General features: G+C 40.9%; 1 protein-coding gene across 2 annotated transcripts in view; it reads left to right on the top strand.

Moving 5' to 3' along the window:
- The window catches only part of grk3 (G protein-coupled receptor kinase 3), a 78,653-nt gene that overhangs the window by 32,570 nt on the left and 19,102 nt on the right, over positions 1–26,981 (top strand). Inside the window, exons 1-10 of one of the 2 annotated variants that reach the window (XM_075455204.1) lie at positions 3,920–4,088; positions 16,549–16,622; positions 16,739–16,840; positions 20,095–20,169; positions 23,058–23,119; positions 23,204–23,255; positions 26,000–26,091; positions 26,165–26,264; positions 26,354–26,432; positions 26,583–26,713. In XM_075455204.1, the coding sequence (XP_075311319.1) occupies positions 16,814–16,840; positions 20,095–20,169; positions 23,058–23,119; positions 23,204–23,255; positions 26,000–26,091; positions 26,165–26,264; positions 26,354–26,432; positions 26,583–26,713 (618 nt within the window). In that variant the 5' untranslated portion in view covers positions 3,920–4,088; positions 16,549–16,622; positions 16,739–16,813. Of the gene's footprint in view, positions 1–3,919; positions 4,089–16,548; positions 16,623–16,738; positions 16,841–20,094; positions 20,170–23,057; positions 23,120–23,203; positions 23,256–25,999; positions 26,092–26,164; positions 26,265–26,353; positions 26,433–26,582; positions 26,714–26,981 lie in introns of those variants that run through there. The other variant, XM_075455203.1, reaches the window with a different exon arrangement.

Below are 26,981 nucleotides of genomic sequence, written 5' to 3'. Positions count from 1 at the left end.
AGGACCAAACATCCGCTTCTTCGTTTGTTTGAGTTTGGCAGTCAAACAGTTGTGTGGGCATAAAGTCAGGAGCCGGGCTGAGAGCGCCGTGTTTCTAAATGACTTCTTTACTCCAGGGAGCCCCAGTCATGGAGGAAGTGGCTCTAAAATTAGCAGGAGACACGCTGTCATGGTTTTAATCATGCTTCCATGTGTAATTTAATTAAAGAAGTGACTGTTGTTTACTGTTGATTGATTTGTGAGTGTGTGTGTGTATATATGTGTGTGTATATATGTATATATATATATATATATATATATATATATATATATATATATATATATATAAATACAAACAAAGACATAAAACTCATTATGCTGCAAACTGTTTCAGATGGATTTATATTGAAAGAGTTAGCATTAGCTTGTGTGTGAGCTCTTATGTAGGTTTGGTTTTCAGGTTGTTAAAACTTTAGCTTCTGGAGGCTTCTGTTTGACTTTGGCTAAATTAAACACAACTAGCCTTTAACTGCCTGTAAAGAAGAGCTGACTAATCAAAGGATTTTATGTGTTGACTGATGGTGTTGATCCAGATATATCTGTTCCATCGAACTGCTGGATGATCGGAGCTGTGGACCAAACCTGGCGCTCACTCAGGAGATGAACGGTTGATTTCAGCTGTTGATCTTTCATCTCAACGCATGTTGGCCATGTTTTTCTGAGAGGCACGAACAGCTGATCGATGTTGGTTTGGTCAGAACTGACTCAGGAAAGCTGTTTCTAGCTGTTAGTAATCGGCTGGTTATCGGTTGGGTTTTCAGTTGGTTATCGATTGGTTTATCGGTTGGTTATTGGATGGTTATCGGTTGGTTTATTGGTTGGTTATTGGATGTTATCGGTTGGTTTATCGGTTGGTTATTGGATGTTATCGGTTGGTTATTGGATGGTTATCGGTTGGGTTATTGGTTGGTTATTGGCTGGTTATCGGTTGGTTATCAGCTGGTTATCGGCTGGGTTATCGGCTGGGTTATTGGCTGGTTATCGGCTGGTTATCGGTTTGTTATCAGCTGGTTATCGGCTGGGTTATCGGCTGGGTTATTGGCTGGTTATCGGTTTGTTATCAGCTGGTTATTGGCTGGTTATCGGCTGGTTATCGGTTTGTTATCAGCTGGTTATCGGCTGGATTATTGGTTGGTTATCGGCTGGTTGTCGGCTGGTTTATTGGTTAGTTTATCGGTTGGTTATTGGTTGGTTATCAGCTGGTTATCGGTTGGTTATCAGCTGGTTATCGGCTGGTTTATTGTTTAGTTTATCGGTTGGTTTATCAGCTGGTTATTGGTTGGTTATCGGCTGGTTTATTGTTTAGTTTATCGATTGGGTTATCGGCTGGTTATCGGTTGGTTTATTGGTTGGTTTATCGGCTGGTTATCGGTTGGTTGTCGGCTGGTTTATTGGTTGGTTTATCGGCTGGTTATTGGCTGGTTATCGGTTGGTTGTCGGCTGGTTTATTGGTTAGTTTATTGGTTGGTTATCGGCTGGTTTATTGGTTAGTTTATCGGTTGGTTATTGGTTGGTTATCAGCTGGTTATCGGTTGGTTATCGGCTGGGTTATTGGTTGGTTATCGGTTGGTTGTCGGCTGGTTTATTGGTTAGTTTATCGGTTGGTTATCGGTTGGTTGTCAGCTGGTTTATTGGTTAGTTTATTGGTTGGTTATCAGCTGGTTATCGGTTGGTTATCGGCTGGGTTATTGGTTGGTTATCAGCTGGTTATCGGTTGGTTATCGGCTGGGTTATTGGTTGGTTATCGGCTGGTTGTCGGCTGGTTTATTGGTTAGTTTGTGGTTGGTTATTGGCTGGTTATCGGTTGGTTGTCGGCTGGTTTATTGGTTAGTTTATTGGTTGGTTATCGGCTGGTTTATTGGTTAGTTTATCGGTTGGTTATTGGTTGGTTATCAGCTGGTTATCGGTTGGTTATCAATTGGTTATCGGCTGGGTTATTGGTTGGTTATCGGCTGGTTGTCGGGTGGTTTATTGGTTAGTTTATTGGTTGGTTATTGGCTGGTTATCGGTTGGTTATCGGTTGGTTGTCGGCTGGTTTATTGGTTAGTTTATTGTTGGTTATTGGCTGGTTATCGGTTGGTTATCGGCTGGTTATCGGTTGGTTGTCGGCTGGTTTATTGGTTAGTTTATTGGTTGGTTATCGGCTGGTTTATTGGTTAGTTTATCGGTTGGTTATTGGTTGGTTATCAGCTGGTTATCGGTTGGTTATCAGCTGGTTATCGGCTGGGTTATTGGTTGGTTATCGGCTGGTTGTCGGCTGGTTTATTGGTTAGTTTATCGGTTGGTTTATCGGCTGGTTATCGGTTGGTTTATCGGCTGGTTATCAGTTGGTATATTGGTAGGTTATCAGTTGGTTTATTGGTTGGTTATCAGCTGGTTATCGGTTGGTTTATTGGTTGGTTATCGGCTGGTTATCAGCTGGTTTATCGGTTGGTTTATTGGTAGGTTATCGATTGGTTTATTGGTTGGTTATTGGCTGGTTATCGGCTGGTTATTGGCTGGTTATCAGCTGGTTTATCGGTTGGTTTATTGGTAGGTTATCGGTTGGTTTATTGGTTGGTTATCAGCTGGTTATCGGTTGGTTTATTGGTTGGTTATCGGTTGGTTTATTGGTTGGTTATCGGCTGGTTATTGGCTGGTTATCAGCTGGTTTATCGGTTGGTTTATTGGTAGGTTATCGGTTGGTTTATTGGTTGGTTATCAGCTGGTTATCGGTTGGTTTATTGGTTGGTTATCGCCTGGTTATCGGTTGGTTATCAGCTGGTTTATCGGTTGGTTTATTGGTAGGTTATCGGTTGGTTTATTGGCTGGTTATTGGATGGTTATCGGTTGGTTTATCGGCTGGTTATTGGCTGGTTATCGGTTGGTTTATTGGCTGGTTTTCGGTTGGTTTATTATCGGCTGGTTATTGGCTGGTTATCGGTTGGTTTATTGGCTGGTTATTGGCTGGTTGTCGGCTGGTTGGAGATGCCGGTTGTAGCAGCAGTAAAGTGCTGATTAAAGGCCCGGCCTGTTAATGCTGCAGTTGGAGTGGAGGCAGACGTCACCCTGAATGACACGGCACTGCAGGAATCCGATTGGAGGAGCTGTACAGGAAGTACTTGATGGATAAAAGAGTTCAAACTGCGTAGTTTAACTTGGGTTTTATTTTTAAACCAAAGCGCTCTCACACTGACACATTTAATGGTTGGGAAAGCCCAGAATCCCTCTGCTTCAGAACATCAAAATCTATGGAAATGATCAGTTTTACAGCATCTTTCTGAACTCTTTACACTGTTTATATGCATTAAATAATTATTCAAAGTAAATTTGCCGTCTTTGTGGAGGACAAACATCCCCTGTGGATCATGTGGCTGGAAGAAGCTTCAGTTTACTCGGTTTTAGGTGTGTTTTTAGGTGTGTTTTTCCCTGCATCCCGTCTCAGAGAACCTTTTTCTGTGTGTAAATAACAGCCGTGGAAAGCGGGAGAAACACCACCAGCCATTTTACGGTGGCTTCCTTCATCAAACTGTCAGCCGTGTCTTTATGAAATCATAAAACATTCTCCAGGCCGAGGCGCTCGGTGTGTGCTCACACATCCTAATCACTGAGCCGCGCAGGCTGCAGAATACTTAATATTGTTTGCTAATCCTGAAGCTGGATGAATGCGTGTTGTATCACGCAGCTCAGCCGGAGAGGTGCTGGCTCTGTGCTGGCCCGGAAAGGTCAGCGCATGTTTAATGCAACAGTCGAGTCGTCCCCTGACTCACATGACCCCTCAATGAGAAACCTTCTTTTTCCTTTCCCATAAATCGAGTTGAAGCTAAATAAAGCTGTTGTGTCACCTCATAATGAACAGCAGCCAACTTTCAATGAACTCTTTGAATGCTTCACAGCTGGAAGTGTGGAGCCTCGGAGAAGTCGCCCGACTCTTTTAAGGTGGAAAGGTTTGTTTAGTGATTGGTCGTCGGCTGTGCTTCACCTCACTGTGAACCCTGATGGTTGGAAGATAACGTCTGAAGGGGGAATAAGACACGGCTCGGTGTTCGCTTCCTGAAGATAACACGGAGGTGAAGGTTTGATGGTTTAAGGAAGGAGAAGGTGGAGGAATGGGTCTGAGGCTGTGTTCCAAACCGCATACTTCTCCTACTTCTCCTACTAACTTTCTGAGTTAGTATGCAAGTTTGAGTAAGCGAGAAGTTCCCGGATGCATACTAGATTCTCCGAAATGTTGGGTATGCATCATGAGGTTACTACTCATACTCAAACTACCCAAGATGCAACGTAATGTGACGTCGCCGATCGTCATTTCCTGTCAAAACGGCAGTTTCAAGCTAGCTACAACGAGGGTAGGTTCACTTCCTGTTTTCAAAACAAAAGCACCAACTGTATTGTAATGGCTTTCCCTATGATAAAAGGCAACGGGTATTTTATTTTGTGAAAATAACAGGAAGTGCGTTGCTCACTGCGGCTAGCTTTAGTAGCGCCGAATTCGTGGGAAGAAAATTGTAAACAGCCGGTATTTTATCAGGTTTTCAACACGTTGGGGATCTAAACGACTACTTTCTCACCTGAAAATGTTTCAAATGTTGCTAAAGTTTACAGAGTTTAGAGCTTAAGAGAACTCAGCTTCAGGCCGGCTGATTTCAGCTCGGGCAGGAGCGAGATGCATTGTGGGTAAACGCTCTGCATGCTGTCTGATCGATGAGTATGAAGCATGTAGTATGGAAGTATGAAGAATGTAGTATGTAGTATGCAGTATGAAGCATGTAGTATGGAAGTATGTAGTATGGAAGTATGCAGTATGTAGTATGAAGCATGCAGTATGTTAGTATGGAAGCATGTAGTATGCAGTATGTTAGTATGGTAGTATGGAAGCATGTAGTATGCAGTATGGAAGTATGAAGCATGTAGTATTGCAGTATGTAGTATGCAGCATGTAGTATGGCAGTATGTAGTATGAAGCATGCAGTATGTTAGTATGGCAGTATGTAGTATGGAAGTATGCAGTATGAAGCATGCAGTATGTTAGTATGGTAGTATGGAAGTATGCAGTATGGAAGTATGAAGCATGCAGTATGTAGTATGGAAGTATGCAGTATGTAGTATGAAGCATGCAGTATGGTAGTATGCAGTATGTAGTTTCGAACACAGCCTGAGAGTGATGTTAAAGGGCTTAATGCTGGATCCAGGCTGCACCGTCATATCCCCGACCCGTATGATGGATACACTCTGGGCATAAACCTTTTTTCTTTAAGCTTTCTGTCCTTTCTTTAAGGAGTCTTCAGGAATAGTTCTCCAGGCTTCTTGAAGGACATCCCAAAGCTCTTCTTTGGATGTGGGCTGCCTTTGGATCCGTTCTCTGCCAACATGATCCCACACTGCTTCAGTAATGTTGAGCTCCGGGCTCTGGGGAGGATTCATCCCTCCATCAGACCTGCTGTCGCTGATTTTCAGCCCACTTCTTGTGTCCTTTCAACCCGGTCTCACAGCAAAACGTGTAACAGCTATGTTGGTCAACGAGGGAAAACGTGGTATTGTCACAATTTGGCCCCCAAAAATTGTGACAATACCACGTTTTATTTGGCCTATTCATTTACATTGCTCCATAGCAACCACCTTAACAACGGTACAAAACGTTTTATTGTTACGTTTTTTTCAAGGAGATTCTAAAATCTTTGGCGACACTAATAAACTAAAGATCGTCTACATTCTTATGAAAATATTATGCATAGTTGTGCTAGAAATGCCATCGAAATGCATACAGATGCTTTCTTAAAATGTTCTGTTTTTCACAAAAAAAGGTCGACAGTCGGCCATTTTCTTTTTTCCGCTGGCCGAGGGCCACAATTTTTGGGGGCCAAATTGTGACTATACCACGTTTTATTTGGCCTATTCATTTACATTGCTCCATAGCAACCACCTTAACAACGGTACAAAACGTTTTATTGTTACGTCTTTTCAAGGAGATACTAAAATCTTTGGAGAAACTAATAAACAAAAGATCGTCTACATTCTCTGAACGAATATTGTGAAAATATTTTGCATAGTTCTCGCTAGAAATGCCATCGAAATGCATACAAATGCAGATGCTTTCTTAAAATGTTGTTTTTCACAGAAAAATCTTTTGCGAAACTTATAAACTAAAGATCGTCTAAACCAGATCCAGTTTAAAACGGCTTCTTTGCTAAGTTGGACACAGCACTGGTTCATGCCTTGAGTTAGGAGCCTTTTTCCTGCCTGAATGGTTCACAGCTCAGAGTTAAGTGGCTGAACAAAGAAAAAACACATTCCTCTGAAGATGCTCAGGTACAAGGACTGGACTGAAGATGAGGGAAGAAGCAGAAAATGTCCAAAGAGAAACTCTGAGAGAGCTTCAGGAAGCTGCAGAACTGCTGATCAGGACACTTTAAAGGTTGCAGGAACAGAGAGAAATTAGGCTGATCAACACTTCTGTTCTGTATAACCTTCACTGAGCCGTCATCCATCCACAACACTCAGGAGAACCTGGCAGTGTGAGCCTGTGATGAGTCATGCTGCTGGTGTGGAGGATCCTGTAAAGGTGTCTCTGGGTCACACCGGGAGGACGCTAATGATCGTTTGTCTTTTAGCCTCCTGCTACCTTTCCTGTGCTCCTGCTCTCAGTCAGTGAAACATCACCACCTCAGCAGATATGTCGTGATGGCACAGTTTGGAGCCATGTTTGGACAAAGTGGTGGAGAGCAACACCTGGAAACAGCTGGATGTGAGGCCTGATTAATGCTGAAATGATGTTCAGAAAGGGTGAATCCAGCCGAACTGATCGGGGTTTTTATCATGATGTCTGCTGGGTGAGGTTTTGTAAAGCTGGTGAATCCAGCCGAACTGATGAAGCTCACTGTGTGCATGTCATGGCTCCTGCTGTATTCCTTCAGTATCGGTGTGTAAAGACGGCGTGCCGGCGGCCATTAGAGCGTCCTCTGTGTTCCGGCCGAACGTTTTCAGGCTTCTCACCTCGGTGTGTGTCGGAGGTATTTGGTGATTATCGTGGCTACAGAGTCGACACATGACACCGGCTGTGTTTGAATAAAACCTGCGTGTTTGTCTGTGAGCTTAAGCTTTATTTTATTTTATTCTATTCCAGTGTTTCCCACACATAGACTAATTCGTGGCGGTGTGCCACAGATTAAACACCGGCCGCCACATATTGCATTTCGTTATTATTATTTTTTTTAATGCTATTTAAAAAATACTCGTATTCGTTAAGCTGCATTTCCTTTCCCTGCTCTCCCTCCGTCTCTCTCGCATAGCCTACTCAGACACACACACACACACACACACACACACACACACACAGCCCCTCCCCTCCGTGCTTCCCTGGAAGCTTGCTAGCTTCAGCGTCGCGTTAGATTAGCTCAACCGAAAGAAGACGGCTGGCGAAATTCACGAAAGGTTGGTATCACGTGCACCTTTATAAAGTCACACATTAAAAAGTTGTTGTCCCGTCCCGACCCATAGCAAACAAGCGATTACGCCTTCTTTATAAAGTTAACTAGTCGCGAGTTTGCCGTTTAAAAAAAAAAAAAAAAATGTAGTTGGGTTGTCGAGGTCTAAACACTAGCAGCTGTGAATCAAATAAAGTAGTTTTTTTAAACTCTTACACTGAATGTTTGCTGCTTCAATCCAGATGAGTATTGAAAAATATTTTCCGCGACTGAAAGAGAGACGTGCGTGTTGAGGAAGAGGAGCAGCCTGAACCGGAGGCATCAGTCTGAAACAGCTGAACAGTCCCACCAGTGTAATTAATGTTATTCATTTGTTTACAATGAAGATGTGAATATCTGCAGATAAGCCGCACCTGTGTCACCACCGTGACACAGGTGTCACACATCCTTACGTCCCCCATCATTTTCCTTGATGGAGAAATTATCCAGGTTCTTAACTCCCAATGTGACATATATGTCACATTACAGATCTCTGACAGTGGGGGGGGGTATTCTGGAAAAAAAATCTGAAATGGGTTCTATGTGGTCTATTTAGTCTGTTATAACCCCCTTAATTTTCATTTAAGTAGAAATGGGTCTGGGTTCTTATGGGCTAATACAATAAAGTTCTGTGAACAATTATTAACAAAGGAATTATTTTGAAGAATTTTTATTTTTAAAAATCTAAATCTTACCAAGTATATTTGTCTCATTGAGTATCTCATTACACTTAATATAAGACACAACTGCCTAACAAGTTCCATTTCAGCCAGATATAGGGACTTGTTTTAATACAATACATCTGGAATATCGTGTTAAATGAAAAAGTCTTGAAAACAAATTGTTTTGAGTCATATTTCACATGAAACAAGCTTTTTTTTTTTCATTTGAAGAGGTTTTTAAGCTAATTTCAAGATCAATTTTAACTCAAAAGTCCTAAATATCACATCTTATTTCAAGAAATCTTGACAAACCGATTTTCACTAGTTCCATTGGCAGATTTTTTTTTGCTTATTTCAAGCAAAAACGTCTTTTATTTGTTGTTTTTTTTACTTATTTTTGAAGGGGCATTTTTTCCGGTGCAGACTAAGGCAGTCCTTTTACACACACACCCCCCCCGCCCCCCCCCCCCCCCCCCCCCCCCCCGTCCAAAATAAATAACAGAAGCTGAATCTGACTGAAACCCCCCCCCCCCCCCCCCCCCCAGTAACATGTTCTATTGTACTCTATTTTGTCATTCTTGTAGTTATTTTACTTTATTTACTTTGTATATTGATCTTATTTGTAAAGCATTTTGAGCTACATTTTGTAGCTATATAAATAAATAAATTATTATTATTGAGAGCGGCTCGTGGTGAGCGCACGCCATCAGAACCGCTCCGGCTGTTTTTTGGTGGCGACAGGACGACACCGGCGGGACAAAGGAGGGCTCACGGGTTAATCATTTAACTCTTTAGCAGAAACGCTGCAGATCTGCTGCTTCTGGTTACTCAGATGGGGCGGTTTGATGAATCGGGGATAAATAACGCGAACGCGGCGCAGCTGCAGAGCTCCGGACAAACAGGCTGGTATTTTTAGCCGGTTCAGGTGATCTCACTAATGAGCCGAAGCTCCGAGGAACTCATGTCTGAGCTGAAGATGTGTGTGTGTGTGTGCTGGGGAAGAGGCCATTTGTTGAATTAGCTGGGCAGTGTTGAAGTGTTCAGAGATCAAGGTTAAGCCTTGAGTCTCGGTGATGTAAGCACCAGCGTTTTTCCCCTCCCGGCACGTTCGTTCCAGCCTGTTTGTGTTGGGAGGAGGAAGATGGAAGATGGGGGCAGCACCCATTCTGCAAACAGGGATGCCCTGTGTGCACACAGCAGGCATGGATGCTGTTTATGTGGCAGCGGAGGGGAAGTGATGCATCACGCCTGGAAGAGAGATAACACGGAGGGGAAGAAGTGAAAATGGATGATAGCAGGCGTGAAACCCAAACAGAGGCCTTCTGGTCCCAGCAGGTCTCACACTGAATCAGGGAGGATAGAAGTTGTTTTCTTTCATGGTGCTGATTAAGGGTGGGTATTGGCAAAGAAGTCACGATTCGATTCGAATCACGATTCACATGCCACGATGCGATACTATCACGATGCATCGCGATATTTTCACTGAACATACTTAAAAAATAAATAAATACAGCCATTACCAGTGGCTGACTGAGTTATGAATCAATTGAAGACACTATCCAGATCATACACAGCCAAAGCAAAGCAATTCATAACTGTATTTATTGAAACAACTTTTGGAGGTATTGCCATTAAAACAAATATTACTGGACACACTCATCACAAAAAGTGCATAGGATTTATAAAACTTAAAATAACTAAATAGGGATGATCAGTACAGACAAAAAAAAAGTGCATAGGCTTTATAAAACTATAAAAAAATAAAAAAAAATATTGCAAACATCCCTTGCAGCGAAATGCATCAATTGCATGTGTCCTATCATTAAAGGCATAAAAAGCCCCTCCAAAAATAAATAAAAAATAGATAGTTGGCTTCAAGAATCGATGCAGTAGATCGCGAAAATTAGAATCGCGATGCATCGTCATGACGATTATTTTGCACACCCCTAGTGTTGATGCTCATTTTCAGCTCTCAGATCTGCACAGAAGAAGAACCGGGCCTTCATTCCAAGGCTTTCCTTCTTTACTTCTCACTGTTTTGTGCTTTAAAGGCGGCTCAGAACGTCTCTGACTGTCACCATGTAAAGTAAGGGGGGGGGGGGGGGTGTGGTGGTTCCCCTCAGAGAGTCCTGGCTGAGTCGGGGTCAAAGGTCACACTGAGACCCAACGAACCGGCACAGAACTGAGCTGCGAACACTTTCTGGGCTTCTTCCTCCTCCGGTCTTAGTTTGACTCGACTCTCAACTTTATTTATAAAGTCCTTAAAAACAGCCGTGGCTGAAACTAAATGCTGTACATGAGTAACAACACGAAATATAAGGCATAAAACATGACAACAATGTAAAAACAATAATAAACAATAACAATATTAAAGCAATAAAAACAATAACAGAAACAGAGTCTCATGCTGCTAAAAGAGCTCAAAGTTGAGCTAAAATTCAACCAAATTAACCACAGATACATTTTTACTTTTAGTTTCTGTCATTGCAGACAGAATGAAGCCAACATATCCCATAAAAGTCAGGACAGTGAACCTTTCTCACTCTGTAATGTTTCTTTCTCCCAACACTTAAAGGGACAGTTCGCCTCTTCTGACAGCTGTATGACATCCCATATCAGCAACATCATTTCTGAACATCTTCTTACCCCCTGCTGCGTCCTGTGAGCAGAGTTCCAGCCTCGTTTTGGTGTTGATGAAGGTAGTCCGGCTAGTTGGCTGGGGTTTAAAAAATAAAGCGTTTTGCTTCTCAGAACAATATGCGTTCAACAGAGTAATACATTTGCATCACAAAATGGTTCTCCAGGAAAAAGTCAGACCTCACAATCTCTTGGCCCTATTTTCTCTCCCTTCGTATCACTGACTTTTTCCTCAAAAAGTTCTCAAAAAAGTTTTCCTTGTTCTCAAAAAGAACCGGTTCCCAGTGTTTCAGTTCCTTGGAATCGTTTGCCAATTTTGCCCAACGATCCCCTTATCGATTCCAGTGGGCGCAAATGACGTCCAGAGATGTCAACAGTAAACATGGCGCCCAAGCGGTACAAACGCTGGAAAGTTTGGTTACACATCCCTTAAAAAAAGACGACAACAGGGCAACTTGCAAAGTGAATATTTCACCAAAGGGAGGAAATACTACCAACATGCAATAACTATGAATGAATGTCGCGTTTTCGATCTCCTCCCGACTAACGTTGGTGAATCTGAACCCAGCAACGTTAGCAACGTTAGCAGCGTTAGCAACGTTAGCAACGTTAGCATGTCCTCGGCTAACACTGCAGGTAACTAACTAACAAACACTGCCTACCATGTTAGCACCATTTGCCTGATTGTAAAAGCTGCTGTTAGTAACGGTTAAGGTTAAATGAATGCCTTCTCAGGCATTACATTTAGATGAAATCATGAGAGACAGAGCCTGACTGGCTCAGAGCCAGAGGCTGGTGGTGCTACCCCCAGTTCACCTCTACCTCCAGCTTCTCCTTTCCGTTGTTGGGTTTGTGAGGTCACGACTCGTGTTACTTCTAAACTAAACAAAGTTGATGCTAATTGACGGCGGTCCAGCTTAGGCTCGCTTCCTGATCTTTTCCACTGAAACTCCTCCAGGTTCCCTGAACGCTTTAGGACCAGATCAGGGTTATAATCCCTCGTTGACGTCATCTGTCCAAAGTAATGTAATCTATTTTTTTTATTTCTGTCTCATTATTAGCGCGTTCCCAGAGCGACTCGATGAGTCAACAACTTGCACGTTGAGTTATTTTGCCTCCCTGATTTTTTTCTGCTCTGTTGCACACAAACTTGAAACCGTCTTTCAGGACGTTCCGGAAGGTCAAAGTGACATCCAGACTCGTGCGGTCAATCCTGTTAGCCTTCTAATTTAGCTAATACCTGACTTTAATCTGGTGACGGCACGCAGGAACTCTCCGCAGCATTGTGCCTCTCAGCTCATTAAACCGTTAAGCCTCTCGTCTCCTTGATCTGCATCTTTTTTTATCGTGGCCGCAGGGAGCGCCATGAAAGCGGTGCCGCCGTCGCCATGGCGATGATGATGAAGACGTTTCATAGCAGGCAGGGGATGGCCATGATCCCCGGCCAGGCCTCCCGGGGAGCACCACAGTCAGCCCAACATCTCATCTGTGTTTCCTCGCTGTTGTTCACACGTAGCCCGTAGCCACGGAGGCAGTCGCCATGGCAACAGCCGGTCTCGTCTCTGTGGGCAACGTGGATTGGTTTTTATTTCCCCCCCTCCTCCTCCTCCTCGCTGTGGCTGTGATGACCCGTGGTGACATGGCTATCTGTTGTCGGTGTGTCTGAGAGTCCCTTTCAGCCCAGGCGGCCCTGTTTTCTGTAATTATGACCTTTGTGTTTGTGGGAGAAGAGTTAACCGGCTCTGATGAGGACGAGACAAACCTCCATCTTTAATGGAGGCTCGTACAGGAGGCGGAGCTCGGCCTCCTCGGTGCTGTTCTCTCTGCGAGCGTGTCGGACACAGCAGGCCGTTCAGCAGGGTCACATCACCCGCTGCAGGCTGTAATCCAATCATCTGTCACACTGTCTGCTCGTTGAAGACGTTTTTAGCTTCTGATCCTCTATTAAAACACTTTTTCTGTTCTGGAGACGCCTCGCTGACAGCTGATGTGTTGTTTCAGGTCCCCGAGCACCAAAGGACAGCCTGAACGTATAACTGACATCCAGCTTTGAAATGTTTAAAGGCCTGATTGTTCAGGAATTATTAGGTCTGAATGTTCAGGAATGATTAGGCCTGAATGTTCAGGAATGATTAGGCCTGAATGTTCAGGAATGATTAGGTCTGAATGTTCAGGAATGATTAGTTCTGAATGTTCAGGAATGATTAGGTCTGAATGTTCAGGAATGATTAGGTCTGAATGTTCAGGAATGATTAGGTCTGAATGTTCAGGAATGATTAGGTCTGAATGTTCAGGAATGATTAGGCCTGAATGTTGTTCAGGAATGATTAGGCCTGAATGTTGTTCAGGAATGATTAGGCCTGAATGTTGTTCAGGAATGATTAGGCCTGAATGTTCAGGAATGATTAGGTCTGAATGTTCAGGAATGATTAGTTCTGAATGTTCAGGAATGATTAGTTCTGAATGTTCAGGAATGATTAGGTCTGAATGTTCAGGAATGATTAGGCCTGAATGTTGTTCAGGAATGATTAGTTCTGAATGTTCAGGAATGATTAGGTCTGAATGTTCAGGAATGATTAGGTCTGAATGTTCAGGAATGATTAGGTCTGAATGTTCAGGAATGATTAGGCCTGAATGATTAGTTCTGAATGTTCAGGAATGATTAGTTCTGAATGTTCAGGAATGATTAGTTCTGAATGTTCAGGAATGATTAAGCCTGAATGATTAGTTCTGAATGTTCAGGAATGATTAGTTCTGAATGTTCAGGAATGATTAAGCCTGAATGATTAGTTCTGAATGTTCAGGAATGATTAGTTCTGAATGTTCAGGAATGATTAGGTCTGAATGTTCAGGAATGATTAGGCCTGAATGTTGTTCAGGAATGATTAGTTCTGAATGTTCAGGAATGATTAGGTCTGAATGTTCAGGAATGATTAGGCCTGAATGTTCAGGAATGATTAGTTCTGAATGTTCAGGAATGATTAGTTCTGAATGTTCAGGAATGATTAGGTCTGAATGTTCAGGAATGATTAGTTCTGAATGTTCAGGAATGATTAAGCCTGAATGATTAGTTCTGAATGTTCAGGAATGATTAGTTCTGAATGTTCAGGAATGATTAAGCCTGAATGATTAGTTCTGAATGTTCAGGAATGATTAGGTCTGAATGTTCAGGAATGATTAGGTCTGAATGTTCAGGAATGATTAGTTCTGAATGTTCAGGAATGATTAGGCCTGAATGTTCAGGAATGATTAGGCCTGAATGTTCAGGAATGATTAGACCTGAATGTTCAGGAATGATTAGGCCTGAATGTTCAGGAATGATTAGGCCTGAATGTTCAGGAATGATTCGGTCTGAATGTTCAGGAATGATTAGGCCTGAATGTCCATGAATGATTAGTTCTGAATGTTCAGGAATGATTAGGCCTGAATGTTCAGGAATGATTAGTTCTGAATGTTCAGGAATGATTAGGCCTGAATGTTCAGGAATGATTAGTTCTGAATGTTCAGGAATGATTTGGTCTGAATGTTCAGGAATGATTAGGCCTGAATGTTCAGGAATGATTAGTTCTGAATGTTCAGGAATGATTAGTTCTGAATGTTCAGGAATGATTAGTTCTGAATGTTCAGGAATGATTAGGCCTGAATGTTCAGGAATGATTAGTTCTGAATGTTCAGGAATGATTAGTTCTGAATGTTCAGGAATGATTAGGCCTGAATGTTCAGGAATGATTAGGCCTGAATGTTCAGGAATGATTAGGCCTGAATGTTCAGGAATGATTAGTTCTGAATGTTCAGGAATGATTAGTTCTGAATGTTCAGGAATGATTAGGTCTGAATGTTCAGGAATGATTAGGTCTGAATGTTCAGGAATGATTAGGTCTGAATGTTCAGGAATGATTAGTTCTGAATGTTCAGGAATGATTAGGTCTGAATGTTCAGGAATGATTAGGTCTGAATGTTCAGGAATGATTAGGTCTGAATGATTAGGCCTGAATGTTCAGGAATGATTAGGCCTGAATGTTCAGGAATGATTAGGTCTGAATGTTCAGGAATGATTAGGCCTGAATGTTCAGGAATGATTAGTTCTGAATGTTCAGGAATGATTAGTTCTGAATGTTCAGGAATGATTAGGCCTGAATGTTCAGGAATGATTAGTTCTGAATGTTCAGGAATGATTAGGCTTGAATGTTCAGGAATGATTAGTTCTGAATGTTCAGGAATGATTAGTTCTGAATGTTCAGGAATGATTCGGTCTGAATGTTCAGGAATGATTAGGCCTGAATGTTCAGGAATGATTAGGCCTGAATGTTCAGGAATGATTAGGTCTGAATGTTCAGGAATGATTAGGCCTGAATGTTCAGGAATGATTAGTTCTGAATGTTCAGGAATGATTAGGCCTGAATGTTCAGGAATGATTAGGCCTGAATGTTCAGGAATGATTAGGCCTGAATGTTCAGGAATGATTAGGTCTGAATGTTCAGGAATGATTAGGCCTGAATGTTCAGGAATGATTAGGCCTGAATGTTCAGGAATGATTAGGTCTGAATGTTCAGGAATGATTAGTTCTGAATGTTCAGGAATGATTAGGCCTGAATGTTCAGGAATGATTAGGCCTGAATGTTCAGGAATGATTAGGTCTGAATGTTCAGGAATGATTAGGCCTGAATGTTCAGGAATGATTAGGCCTGAATGTTCAGGAATGATTAGGCCTGAATGTTCAGGAATGATTAGGCCTGAATGTTCAGGAATGATTAGGTCTGAATGTTCAGGAATGATTAGTTCTGAATGTTCAGGAATGATTAGTTCTGAATGTTCAGGAATGATTAGGCCTGAATGTTCAGGAATGATTAGGCCTGAATGTTCAGGAATGATTAGGCCTGAATGTTCAGGAATGATTAGGCCTGAATGTTCAGGAATGATTAGGCCTGAATGTTCAGGAATGATTCGGTCTGAATGTTCAGGAATGATTAGGCCTGAATGTCCATGAATGATTAGTTCTGAATGTTCAGGAATGATTAGGCCTGAATGTTCAGGAACGATTAGTTCTGAATGTTCAGGAATGATTAGGCCTGAATGTTCAGGAACGATTAGTTCTGAATGTTCAGGAATGATTAGTTCTGAATGTTCAGGAATGATTAGGCCTGAATGTTCAGGAATGATTAGGCCTGAATGTTCAGGAATGATTAGGCCTGAATGTTCAGGAATGATTAGGCCTGAATGTTCAGGAATGATTAGGCCTGAATGTTCAGGAATGATTAGTTCTGAATGTTCAGGAATTATTAGTTCTGAATGTTCAGGAATGATTAGTTCTGAATGTTCAGGAATGATTAGTTCTGAATGTTCAGGAATGATTAGGTCTGAATGATTAAAGCTTCCATAACCTCCGGTCTGCAGTAATCTGATGATCTGTGAGTGAGAGCTGGGCACCTCACTGCGCCGCAGGGCAGATTAAGGTCTTGTGACGCAGATTATCTGCTGCTATCAGATCAAAATGGATCAGAAGTGTGGCCGATAGCTGCTCTATTATTCTGCAGAGCGTTTGGATCAGATCAGATTAAAGTGTGGACGATGCTCCTGGATGGAAAATAATCAGGGTTCCACATGTGTGAACACATCCCCAGAGCTGGAAGAAAGCTGTGCAGCAGTTTCAGCGTCGCACCAACAAACCGGCCGCTGCTGCTGCCATGGCGACGGGACAATGGTTTTCCTTAAGAGTCGGCCGTCTGGTTGGGTGTTGCTCACAGTTTGTGTTCTCCGTGTTTTCACAGGCTTCCTGCTGTTCAAGGACTTCTGTCTGAACGAGATCGACGAGGCCGTGCCGCAGCTCAAGTTCTACGAGGAGGTAAGTGTTGTGTGTGCGGGCGGGATTAGATGATGCAACAGGTGAGAGATTAGCCCCGTAATCCCGCTCCTTCAGATCCAGCTCGCCCACACGCCGCTCTGCTGTGCCCGTTTCAGATTAAAGACTACGAGAAGCTGGACTCTGAGGAGGAGAGGCTGAGCCGCAGCCGGCAGATCTACGACGTCTACATCATGAAGGAGCTGCTGTCCTGTTCACATGTGAGGGCGCAGATCCACACCCACAACACCAGAACACACACCTTACACCTGCTGCTGCCTAAACATGCCACTGTACACGTCCACGGGTCGGTCTGAGGATGGGAGATGACTTTAAGGCTGCTCCATCCTCATCTCACTTCTGCTCAGATGCAGATTTCCTTTTAACGACACTAAAACCGACAAATAAAACTGATCTATTACAGTATTATCATTATTGCATCCTGAAAGTAATAAGATAATTCCCAAGTGTGTCCACTGAAGCACACTGTTTCATAACTTATGGAACAGTTTTTTTTCATTTTTCTTGTTTTTCAAAAAAAGACATTGAAAATACACATTTTAGAGCTGTAATCATAATACTGTATAACTGATATTTTTGCCTGGTTATCATACCGTCAGAATCTCATACCGGCCCATGCCTACGTTACGTTACGTTACGTTACATTACGTTACACTACGTTACATTACGTTACGTTACATTACACTACGTTACATTACGTTACGTTACATTACACTACGTTACGTTACATTACGTTACATTACATTACGTTACATTACATTACGTTACGTTACATTACGTTACATTACACTACGTTACGTTACATTACGTTACATTACATTACGTTACATTACGTTACGTTACATTACACTACGTTACATTACGTTACGTTACATTACGTTACATTACATTACGTTACGTTACATTACGTTACATTACACTACGTTACGTTACATTACGTTACATTACATTACACTACGTTACGTTACATTACGTTACATTACACTACGTTACGTTACATTACATTACGTTACGTTACATTACATTACACTACGTTACGTTACGTTACGTTACATTACATTACATTACGTTACATTACATTACACTACGTTACGTTACATTACGTTACATTATGTTACACTACATTACGTTACATTACATTACACTACGTTACGTTACACTACGTTACGTTACATTACATTACACTACGTTACATTACATTACATTACACTACGTTACATTACATTACACTACGTTACGTTACATTACACTACGTTACATTACGTTACGTTACGTTACGTTACACTACGTTACGTTACATTACATTACACGACGTTACGTTACATTACATTACACTACGTTACGTTACATTACATTACACTACGTTACGTTACATTACGTTATGTTACATTACATTACATTATGTTTTGTTACGTTACATTACATTACATTATGCTACGTTACATTACATTACACTACATTACATTACTTTACATTACATTACATTACGTTACATTACACTACGTTACGTTACATTACACTACGTTACGTTACATTACACTACGTTACGTTACATTACATTACGTTACGTTACATTACATTACATTACACTACGTTACGTTACGTTACATTACACTACGTTACGTTACATTACACTACGTTACGTTACATTACGTTACGTTACATTACATTACATTACACTACGTTACGTTACATTACATTACGTTACGTTACGTTACATTACATTACATTACGTTACGTTACGTTACATTACGTTACATTATGTTACATTATGTTACACTACATTACGTTACATTACATTACACTACGTTACGTTACACTACGTTACGTTACATTACATTACACTACGTTACGTTACATTACACTACGTTACGTTACATTACACTACGTTACGTTACATTACATTACGTTACGTTACATTACATTACATTACACTACGTTACGTTACATTACATTACATTACATTACGTTACGTTACATTACATTACGTTACGTTACATTACATTACATTACACTACGTTACGTTACATTACACTACGTTACATTACATTACACTACGTTACGTTACATTACATTACGTTACGTTACATTACATTACATTACACTACGTTACGTTACATTACATTACATTACGTTACATTACGTTACATTATGTTACATTATGTTACACTACATTACGTTACATTACATTACACTACGTTACGTTACACTACGTTACGTTACATTACATTACACTACGTTACATTACATTACATTACACTACGTTACGTTACATTACACTACGTTACATTACGTTACGTTACGTTACACTACGTTACGTTACACTACGTTACGTTACATTACATTACACGACGTTACGTTACGTTACATTACACTACGTTACATTACGTTACATTATGTTACATTATGTTACACTACATTACGTTACATTACATTACACTACGTTACGTTACACTACGTTACGTTACATTACATTACACTACGTTACATTACATTACATTACACTACGTTACGTTACATTACACTACGTTACATTACGTTACGTTACGTTACACTACGTTACGTTACACTACGTTACGTTACATTACATTACACGACGTTACGTTACGTTACATTACACTACGTTACATTACGTTACGTTACGTTACACTACGTTACGTTACACTACGTTACGTTACATTACATTACACTACGTTACGTTACATTACATTACACTACGTTACGTTACATTACGTTATGTTACATTACATTACATTATGTTTTGTTACGTTACATTACATTACATTATGCTACGTTACATTACATTACACTACATTACATTACTTTACATTACATTACATTACATTACACTACATTACATTACATTACATTACATTACATTACGGTCATTCTGCAGACGCTTTTATCCAAAGCGACTTACAATAAGTGTGTTCCACATCGGTAGGCAAAAGAACTTCAGGTCACAAGAAATCATAAGAGCATTTCCTTCCAAAACCAAACAGCTAAAAGCATAACTAGTGCTAGAGTAAGTGCGGTAAGTTAGGTACCGGGACAAATGGGTAAAAAGAGAATTTAGGAAAAACGGCTGCCGAGCTGTGACACAAGTCGCTGCGCAGCCTGACTAAATGTTCTCACCTTCATCTTAACACACAGTTTCAGAATGGGATGCAGTAATGCTCATGTGCATTAATTCCTGTGTTTCTGGACCTCCTCTGCTCTGATCTGCTGTTTCATGCAGAACCTTCTGGAACAGGAAACTCCGGCCTCAGCACAAACCCTTCTGTTGCTCTGCAAGGCAACGGTTGACCATGTAAAGTTGCTGCTGCCTGCAGGGAGGAAGTTATTAAACCAGATATTAGCTCTGTTCACACAGGCATCCTCACACACAGAAAAAAACTGAACTGAAACTGCATCTTTCATGACGCTTCATTTTGTTTCCTCCTCTTTCTCGCAGCCATTTTCCAAGAAGGCCGTGGACCATGTGCAGAGCCACCTGGCCAAGAAGCAGGTTCCCCCGACTCTATTCCAGGTAAAGCCCCTCAGCACACACACTGTTGGTGCTTTAACTTTCATTTCACCACTTTCTGACAGTTTCTGTGGAGCGTTTGCCCTTTAGAAAGATGAATATTCCACTAATCTAAAGGCCGATGCAGCGGAGCAGGTTCAGACATGAGAGTTTTCCTGCCTCCATGATGACCGATGCCACACATTTCAGGGTGTTAACTACAGGCACTTTTTATTCCCTGAGCTGAATAGAATCAAGAATCTCTATTGTCACTATGCAGGCATAATGAAATTTAGTTCAGCCGCTCTTGGCTTTGGATACACAAAAAGATATAAAGCACACAGTATAAAGATATCTAAATAATATACAAAAGAATAAAAATGGTAAAAGTAAAACATAAAACTCAACTCCAACCCAGTTTAACGTTAGAAGAGCCTTCCGTGGAGCGTCTGGATTAAATCTGCTTCACAGAAACTCGTTTTTTTATTATTTTTATTTACTTTTTATTCGATTTTACTTGGTAACAAACACATATGTGCCAGTTAGGCACAAAAACATAACATGAGGAAGAGAGGGTTGTGCACTAAGTAAAACGGCAGAATCAACATAAGCACATCATACACAGAAATATAAGGATGCTGCTGGAGAATAGGGAAAAAAATGTAAAATAAAATCTTAATAGAGGGTTTGAGCTCGATCTGTATCGATCTATATGAAATCAGCTCATAGCTGAACCATTTTGACCAGTTCTCTTCAAAAATATCAGTTTGATTTCTTAATTTCAATGTAATTCTCTCCATAACATATTTATTATATATTATATATGACATCAATCCACTCATTTATTGCACATAACTTTGAAGTTTAGACACATTTTCCTTTTAAAAACAGTCTCCAGGACCCCGAGAATTTCTCCAAAATGGAGCCACAGAGGGACGGCCCCATTAAATGTGAAAATGATTTGCTGAAGTATTCCCACAGGACGGAATAGTTGGTCTTTTGTGCTGGGGAGCGAAAGAATCGAGTCCCGAAAAATAAATGTACCTAAACATGAGTAATAAAACAGTTCTTTTTGCAGAAAAGTTCCAGATTAAAACACTGATGTTCAGTTAGTTAAGATTCAACTAACTGAACATCAGTCAAAATAATGAACGTTATCACGTCTAAATGTAGAAAAAAAAACAGACAATAATAAGAACTATATGTTATTCAACATCAAGAAAAAGTAAATAAGATTCAATTTAAAGCTTAAAAAGGAATATAAGATATAATCTAATGACTAATTATGGAACAATTAATATAAATGAAATGATTAAACTGTTTTATGCCACCAGAAATGAATAATCTAGAAGCTCTTTGTGGGTTTTAGACTGGAATTAAGATTTGTTCCCATTTCTTTAGCTGCATGTGTGAAAAACAGCAAAGATAACACAGTGTGACAGACAGAAAACAGGATTTCTGCAGCAACAAGGTGATTCCCAAAGAGCTGTTAGCTGAAAACTTGGCATATCTCAGCATGGTGTGCAGTGTGTCCTTAAAACATTTGAGGAAACTGGACAGAAGAAGAAGTGTCAGGCCTAAAGAACTATCTACAGCAGATGAACAGGATCTGAGACGTGTTTCATCCAGCTGCTTCTCTCCTAAAACGTTGTCATGTGATCAGTTGAAAATAGCTTTCTGATGCGTTGGGCTGTCATTAAACACAAAAGTCTGATTTCCATGTGTTCCAGTGTTTACTAAACACAGCTCCAGCTCATCCTCAGATCCTTTCTGAAGTTATTCAGCATCGATCCACACCCAGACGAACAGAGCCAAAGAGACAAAACTTCTCTTTCAGCTCCCCAAATCTAATCAACAGTCTCCTCTTTTGGGCCACAGCACGGCTCCTGTTCTGGTTATAGAATCAGAGTCGGAGAGATTCCCCCAACCTGCCGGCGTCTGCTGCATGCTTCTGTCGGGCTTTCAAATGAACTTTCAGGGAGTTTTTGAGTGTCACTGAGGAAGATGTTTCCTCGTCTTTCCTCGTGCTAGCATCAAAGCTAAAAATCAGCTAGCATAAAAGCTAACATCAAAGCTAACAATCAGCTAGCATAAAAGCTAACAATCAGCCAGCATCAAAGCTAACAATACGCTAACATCGAAGCTAACAAAAAGCTAGCATCAAAGCTAACAATCAGCTAACATCAAAGCTAACAATAAGCTAACATCAAAGCTAACAATCAGCTGACATTACAGCTAACATCAAAGCTAACATTACAGCTAACATTAAGCTAACAATCGCTAGCTTCAAAGCTAACATCAAAGCTAACATGACAGCTAGCATCAAAGCTAACATGACAGCTAACATCAAAGCAAACATGACAGCTAACATCAAAGCAAACATGACAGCTAACATCAAAGCAAACATGACAGCTAACATCAAAGCAAACATGACAGCTAACATCAAAGCAAACATGACAGCTAGCATCAAAGCTAACTTGACAGCTAACATCAAAGCAAACATGACATCTAACAACAAAGCAAACATGACAGCTAACAACAAAGCAAACATGACAGCTAACATTACAGCTAACATCAAAGCAAACATGACAGCTAACAACAAAGCTAACATGACAGCTAACATCAAAGCTAACGTTACAGCTAACATGACAGCTAAAATCAAAGCTACGTAGAAGGAAGCTCTCAGAGCACCGAGGATAAAGCAGCTTGTTTTAGCTGAGAAAGTAGTCGTTTAGATCCCCAACGTGTTGAAAATCTGACAAAATGCCGGCTGTTTACAATTTTGTTCCCACGAATTCGGTGCTACTAAGCTGCTGTTTTTGAGTGAGAACAGGAGCCCTGGAGCAGCAGTCGGTTCATTGCACATGAGAAAGAGTTCAAGAGTTTCCCTCTTTGTGTTTGCCCCTCTGCAGCCATACATCGTGGAGATCTGCGACAGCTTGAGAGGGAAGATCTTCCAGAAGTTCATCGAGAGGTGAGGCGGCGCAGATGGGAGCAGAGTTTCAGCGTCCGGGGGCTTCATGCACTCACAATCTCACCCTCTTTCCTTCTTCCTCAGTGACAAATTTACCCGGTTCTGCCAGTGGAAGAACGTGGAGCTGAACATCCACGTGAGTACAAGCTTCTGAAGTTAAAGGGACACCTTTGACCCACATCGGGTGTGCAGGCTCGTTTATCATGCAGAACTGTGGTTCCTTTATTGTTTCAGGGATATAAGCAGAAGTAGAAGCTGCATTTGTTTGTATTTTAATTCTCCAAATGATCTGTTATCAGTTGCTGTTTGTTGTGAAGGGTGCACTTTCTTTTTGGTACTGACTCAAGGTTAAAAACGTGGCCTTTCTGATGAAAGGATATAACATTTCAGCTAGCATCAAAGCTGACAATCAGCTAGCATCAAAGCTGACAATCAGCTAACATCAAAGCTGACAATCAGCTAACATCGAAGCTGACAATCAGCTAGCATCAAAGCTGACAATCAGCTAGCATCAAAGCTGACAATCAGCTAGCATCAAAGCTGACAATCAGCTAGCATCAAAGCTAACAATCAGCTAACATCAAAGCTGACAATCAGCTAACAATAAGCTAACATCAAAGCTAACAATAAGCTAACTTCAAAGCTAACATCAAAGCTAACAATAAGCTAACATCAAAGCTAACAATAAGCTAACTTCAAAGCTAACAATAAGCTAACATCAAAGCTAACAATAAGCTAACATCAAAGCTAACAATAAGCTAACATCAAAGCTAACAATAAGCTAACATCAAAGCTAACAATCAGCTAACATCAAAGTTGACAATCAGCTAACATCAAGGCTAAGATCAAAGCTGACAATAAGCTAACATCAAAGCTAACAATAAGCTAACATCAAAGCTAACAATAAGCTAACATCAAAGCTAACAATAAGCTAACATCAAAGCTAACTTCAAAGCTAACTTCAAAGCTAACAATAAGCTAACATCAAAGCTAACAATAAGCTAGCATCAAAGCTGACAATCAGCTAACATCAAAGCTAAAAATCAGCTAACATCAAATAACATGCAACTCCAGGGATGTTCAGCCTGCTGCCTGATATTAGAAATAGATATAAAATAATAATAAATAATAAAATAAATAAATAAATAAAAAAATAAATAATAATTCAATTCATTTTTATTTATATAACACCAAATACATTTCAAGGCACTTAGATAATAAAGTCCAATTCAAGCCAATTGGAATTCAATTAATTGGTAATCATAATTATTCATAAAATAATCCAATTCGTTCATATAGAGCCAATTCAAAAACAATTTCCTAGCTAAGGAAACATCAGGTGGCAGGTTTTAAATGTAATGGTCCTTTTCAGAGGGTCACAGCTGGATTTATAGTCAAAGTTTTAAAACACAGACCTAAATAAATGTTCAGATTTCAGAGGCTGGTTTGATGCCAATTGCAGCTAATGGGGGGAAATATCTGCTTCTGTTTGTTCTGCTGATGGTGCTTCAACAATAAAAAACAGTCTGAACCTCTCATCAAAGTTAACTCTTTCAGATAAAAACACCTCGATGAGTCCGAGCCGGTGGGAAATATTCTTGTTCCTGCCTGTTTGCTTTAAGGAATTTCTATTCATGGAAGTGTTTTTCATGGTGTTGATCAGCGCAGCCCAGATGTGAACCACTGTGTGAGTGTTTCATCATCAGCATCAGTCCTGCGTCAGGTGGCTCTGCAGGCGTCGGGGGTCTCTGTTGGCTCCCACTGAGGATGCTGTGGTCACTTTTACTGACCATAACGTCTCAAACTAAAGTGGTCTAATTATCCTGTTTCTGTTTCTGCATTCAGCAGACACTTTTATCCAGAGCGACTTACAGATGAGGATATAACGTTACAGCTAGCATCGAAGCTAATAATCAGCTAACATCAAAGCTGACAGTCAGCTAACATCAAAGCTAACAATCAGCTAGCATCAAAGCTAACATCAATATTGACAATCAGCTAACATCAAAGCTGACAATCAGCTAACATCAAAGCTAACATCAATATTGACAATCAGCTAGCATCGAAGCTAATAATCAGCTAACATCAAAGCTAACAATCAGCTAGCATCAAAGCTAACATCAATATTGACAATCAGCTAACATCAAAGCTAACAATAAGCTAACATCACAGCTAGCATCGAAGCTAGCATCAAAGCTAATAATAAGCCAATATCAAAGCTAACAATAAGCTAACATTACCGCTAACATGACAGCTAATATCAAAGCTAATATCAAAGCTAACATGACAGCTAGCATCAAAGCTAAAATAACAGCTAACATCAAAGCTAACAATCAGCTAGCATCAAAGCTAACAATCAGCTATCATCAAAGCTAACAATAAGCTACATAAGACAAGGCAAGTTTATTTGTACTGCACAATTTAACAACAAAGTGCTTTACAGAGACATTAAAACAGTAGAAATAAAAAGCAGCTACTAAAGCTAGCCGCAGTGAGCAACGCACTTCAGGTTATTTTCACAAAATAAACAAAAAAATACCCGTTGCCTTTTATCATAGGGAAAGCCATTACAATACAATTGGTGCTTTTGTTTTGAAAACAGGAAGTGAACCTACCCTCGTTGTAGCCAGCTTGAAACTGCCGTTTTGACAGGAAATGACGATCGGCGATGTCACATTACGTTGCATCTTGGGTAGTTTTAGTATGAGTAGTAACCTCATGATGCATACCCAACATTTCGGAGAATCTAGTATGCATCCGGGAACTTCTCGCTTACTCAAACTGGCATACTAACTCAGAAAGTTAGTATGAGTAGTATGTGAAGTATGCGGTTTGGAACACAGCCTTTGACTCTGCCTCTGCTCCTCTGTCCTCCCTCAGCTGACCATGAATGACTTCAGCGTGCACCGGATCATCGGCAGAGGCGGCTTCGGCGAGGTGTACGGCTGCAGGAAGGCCGACACGGGGAAGATGTAAGGAAACGTGAGCCCGTGGAGGCACATTAGCCCCGGTGTACAGGTGTGTAACGTGTTGTTTGGGTGTCAGGTACGCCATGAAGTGTCTGGACAAGAAGAGGATCAAGATGAAGCAGGGCGAGACTCTGGCGCTCAACGAGAGAATCATGCTGTCGTTAGTCAGCACAGGGGTGAGTTCCCCTGGAGCTTTATTAAAGGTTTGACCCGTCAGAGGAGCTTAATTCACCCCCTTTCTGTTTGCCTGTCCGTGCTTTTTCAGGACTGCCCATTCATCGTCTGTATGACATACGCGTTCCACACGCCCGACAAGCTGTGCTTCATCCTGGACCTGATGAACGGTAGGCCGACGCTCCCACAGAGGGTTTAGCTCTCTGATGTCCATGTTAGGACCGAGGCAGCTGAAGCTGGGATGGAGCCACAGATTCCTCCTCTGAGGTCACTTTAACCCATGGATGGAAGTGACTGAGCTGCGTTCTCTCTGTGTTTAGGGGGCGATCTGCACTACCACCTGTCTCAGCACGGCGTCTTCAGCGAGAAGGAGATGCGCTTCTATGCGGCCGAAATCATCCTGGGCCTGGAGCACATGCACAACCGCTTCGTCGTCTACAGAGACCTGAAGGTAGCCTCCGGCCTCTAACACACCTGGTGTTATATATTATATATTATATATATATATATTATATTATATATATATATATATATATATATATATATATATGTATATATGTATATGTGTATATGTATATGTATATATATATATATATATATATATATGTGTGTGTGTGTGTATATATATATATATATGTGTGTGTGTGTATATATATGTGTGTTAATGTGTTATATAACCCCGTTTTAGAGAAGGTGGGAGGTTTGTCACAAAGGTTTTA

The sequence above is a fragment of the Odontesthes bonariensis genome, chromosome 22 (assembly GCF_027942865.1).
Source record: "Odontesthes bonariensis isolate fOdoBon6 chromosome 22, fOdoBon6.hap1, whole genome shotgun sequence".
Lineage (NCBI taxonomy): Eukaryota > Metazoa > Chordata > Actinopteri > Atheriniformes > Atherinopsidae > Odontesthes > Odontesthes bonariensis.
This window is presented reverse-complemented; position numbering and strand designations above follow the sequence as displayed.